The sequence below is a fragment of the Bison bison genome, unplaced genomic scaffold, assembly GCF_000754665.1.
Source record: "Bison bison bison isolate TAMUID 2011002044 unplaced genomic scaffold, Bison_UMD1.0 scf7180017864248, whole genome shotgun sequence".
NCBI classification, from domain to species: domain Eukaryota; kingdom Metazoa; phylum Chordata; class Mammalia; order Artiodactyla; family Bovidae; genus Bison; species Bison bison.
In genome coordinates this window covers 2,044,702-2,047,147 of record NW_011494820.1, presented here as the reverse complement: position 1 = coordinate 2,047,147, position 2,446 = coordinate 2,044,702, and the positions used below count along the sequence as shown (strand labels likewise).

Sequence of the window (2,446 nt, the reverse complement as noted above, 5' to 3'; positions counted from 1 at the left end):
GTATGTGCTCACGTGCGGGGGCGGGGGCCGCCCTGGGCGTGGGCCGGATGCGCCCTCACCCTCCCTGGTGTCCTTGCACAGGTGTTACGCCCGCCTGCACCCCCGTGCTGTCAACTGCCGCAAGAAGAAGTGTGGCCACACCAACAACCTGCGCCCCAAGAAGAAGGTCAAATAAAGCTCTTCCACCTGCTTCTCCTTTGCCCGCAGGGCGGCCTCCTGCCCAAGCCCCGTGGTCCTGGGCCTCAATAAAGTTTCCCTTTCGTTGACTGGAGCAGTAATTGGTGTCCCTGTGGCTGGTCTGTCCAGTGAGGGGGGGGGGTGACTTCTCGATGTGGACATCTATGGGACTTCGTGTCACTCAGCTCTTCATAGCCCTTGGGGGTCCTGGGTCCTGAGTTCCAGTTGTCTTATCTGTAAATTGGACCATGGTCCCTGCCCTTCACATCTGAAGTTGTCAGAACCACAGCACAAGGAAGTCTCAGACCTGGCCCTCTGCCACATAACCTAGTGAGCCCACCCGTTTGGGTTTTATCATCTGAAATAGAGAATAAAGACCTTCACCAAGTGACCGGTGGGACCTGGTCAGGCACATTTAACAGCCCTTATGTCTGGGCCCTGGAGGTGTTTGGGTGTGGGTGGATGGGTGGATAGGCTGGAGCATACCCCCTAGTGTAATAACACCTTCTCTCCATTTTGCCTGACCACTATCCCTCCTGGCTCCACCCAGGACTGATGTCTGTTGGGTGAGGGTTGCAGTGCCCTGGCAAGGCTGTGTTTTTATTTGTCTTGGGATGACTGGGGCTTGATGTAGGTGACAACTCAGGCCTAGAGTGATGCCTGAGAATAGCTGAGACCTGGAGTGCCAGTTAAAGGCTGTCACTTCGTGTCTCAGGTAGTTGAGTTTCTTGTTAGCTGCCCCTTCCTCCCTGTGGCCAGGCTGCCATTTTCCTGGTCTACCTGGTCTACTCCTAGAGGAGGGAGGTTCTGAAGTTCAAATTAGGCTGTGTGTATCCAGCTCTCAGGCCTTTTCTTAATATGAAACACTACCACCACCATCTCCCTGCCCTGCCCTGGACTCCCATCTCAGGGGCTTTTTTTTCAGCTCACTTCCAATCAGGGCTTCCCTGATACCTCAGTTGGTAAAGAATCCACCTGCAATGCAGGAGACCCTGGTTGGATTTGGGTCGGGAAGATCCCCTGGAAAAGGAGTGGGCTACTCATTCCAGTATTCTTGGGCTTGTGGCTCAGCTGGTAAAGAATCCACCTGCAGTGCTGGAGACCTGGGTTGGGAACATCCCATGGAGAACAGAAAGGGTACCCACTCCAGTATTCTGGCCTGGAGAATTCCATGGACTGTATTCCTGGAGAATTCCATGGAGAGTCCCATGGGGCCACAAAGAGACTGGACTGAGTCACTTTCACTTTCTTTTTCCAACCAGTTCACATAGGACCTGCTAGTGAATCTGCTGTAGGCTGGGTTCCAGCGACTTGAGCTTTCCAATGTCAGAACCTGCGTTCAGATCCCACTCTTGTCACAGCCTTGTGGCCTCTGATGACGAATATCACTTCCCAGATTTCTTTGTGTGGGAATGGAATGTGAGGAAGTGAAGTCGGGTGTTGACAGTTGTATAGAAACAAAACCTTGCTGTATATAGAACCTTATATTCAAGATCAAAAACTTTAAGAAGGCAAGCGCTGGACAGGAATAAACGGGGTGGGGTGGGTAGAGGGTGTCAGACCTGAGAAGCCCTCCAGTATTCGCTTCCCATTGTTCCCCGGGGTTTCTTCCAGGTTGGCTGTTCACCACAGGCTACGTTCCGAGGCCTCCCGGCCTGCAGGGGGCGCCAGGCGCATCGGAGCAACCTGATCCCGGGCGGGGCCAGAGCTGCGCAGTCATGATCACAGCGGAGGCCGCATCAGAGTCCACTGTCCCTGCGGTGCCGGGTGATACGGCCGCCACTGGAGTCCCAGAGCGCGAGGAGCTGGTGTGGCCCTGGGTGAGCTCGAGCCCGAGCGGGAACATGAGTGGGGCGGGCGGTGCAGGCCCGGGGGCACCAGCTTCATGCCCTAGCCATGCTCCCCGCTCCGTAGAAAGATGCCCCGATCCGGGAGCTGGTGCAGCGCATCCACCAGCTGCAAGCTGAGCGCGCGCAGGCCTTCCGCCGGCTGGAGGAGTGAGTGTGGGCGTATGGGAGGGGAGGGGTCCCAATGTTCGGCCCTCAGCCCACTCTGGGGATGGGCGAGCCTTGAGGGAGGAACTGGGTCCCCGTGCGCCTCAGTGTCGGAGGTGGAGCGGGGTTTGCGAGGAGACCAGATCGCTCCCTTCCTTATGCGCTGGGGTGCGCTCGTCTCGGGTTACCCTCCACACTCTGGGATCGAGGGACACTTCTTGGGCGGCTTTCAGGCGGTCGATGCGGGTGCAGGGCCTGAGAGCCGGGGCCGTAGC

The 2,446-nt window shown here is 57.0% G+C and overlaps 2 protein-coding genes across 2 annotated transcripts in view; both read left to right on the top strand.

Moving 5' to 3' along the window:
• UBA52 (ubiquitin A-52 residue ribosomal protein fusion product 1) overlaps nt 1–278 on the top strand; it is a 2,538-nt gene extending 2,260 nt beyond the window's left edge. The window contains exon 5 of the mRNA XM_010847279.1: nt 79–278. Within this exon, the coding sequence (XP_010845581.1) occupies nt 79–175 (97 nt within the window). The 3' untranslated portion in view covers nt 176–278. The remainder of the gene's footprint in view (nt 1–78) is intronic.
• A 1,600-nt stretch (nt 279–1,878) lies between these two features.
• Nucleotides 1,879–2,446, top strand: part of LOC104993903 (chromosome unknown open reading frame, human C19orf60) — a 2,766-nt gene continuing 2,198 nt past the window's right edge. Inside the window, exons 1-3 of the mRNA XM_010847306.1 lie at nt 1,879–1,997; nt 2,092–2,174; nt 2,405–2,441. Of these exons, the coding sequence (XP_010845608.1) occupies nt 1,896–1,997; nt 2,092–2,174; nt 2,405–2,441 (222 nt within the window). The 5' untranslated portion in view covers nt 1,879–1,895. The remainder of the gene's footprint in view (nt 1,998–2,091; nt 2,175–2,404; nt 2,442–2,446) is intronic.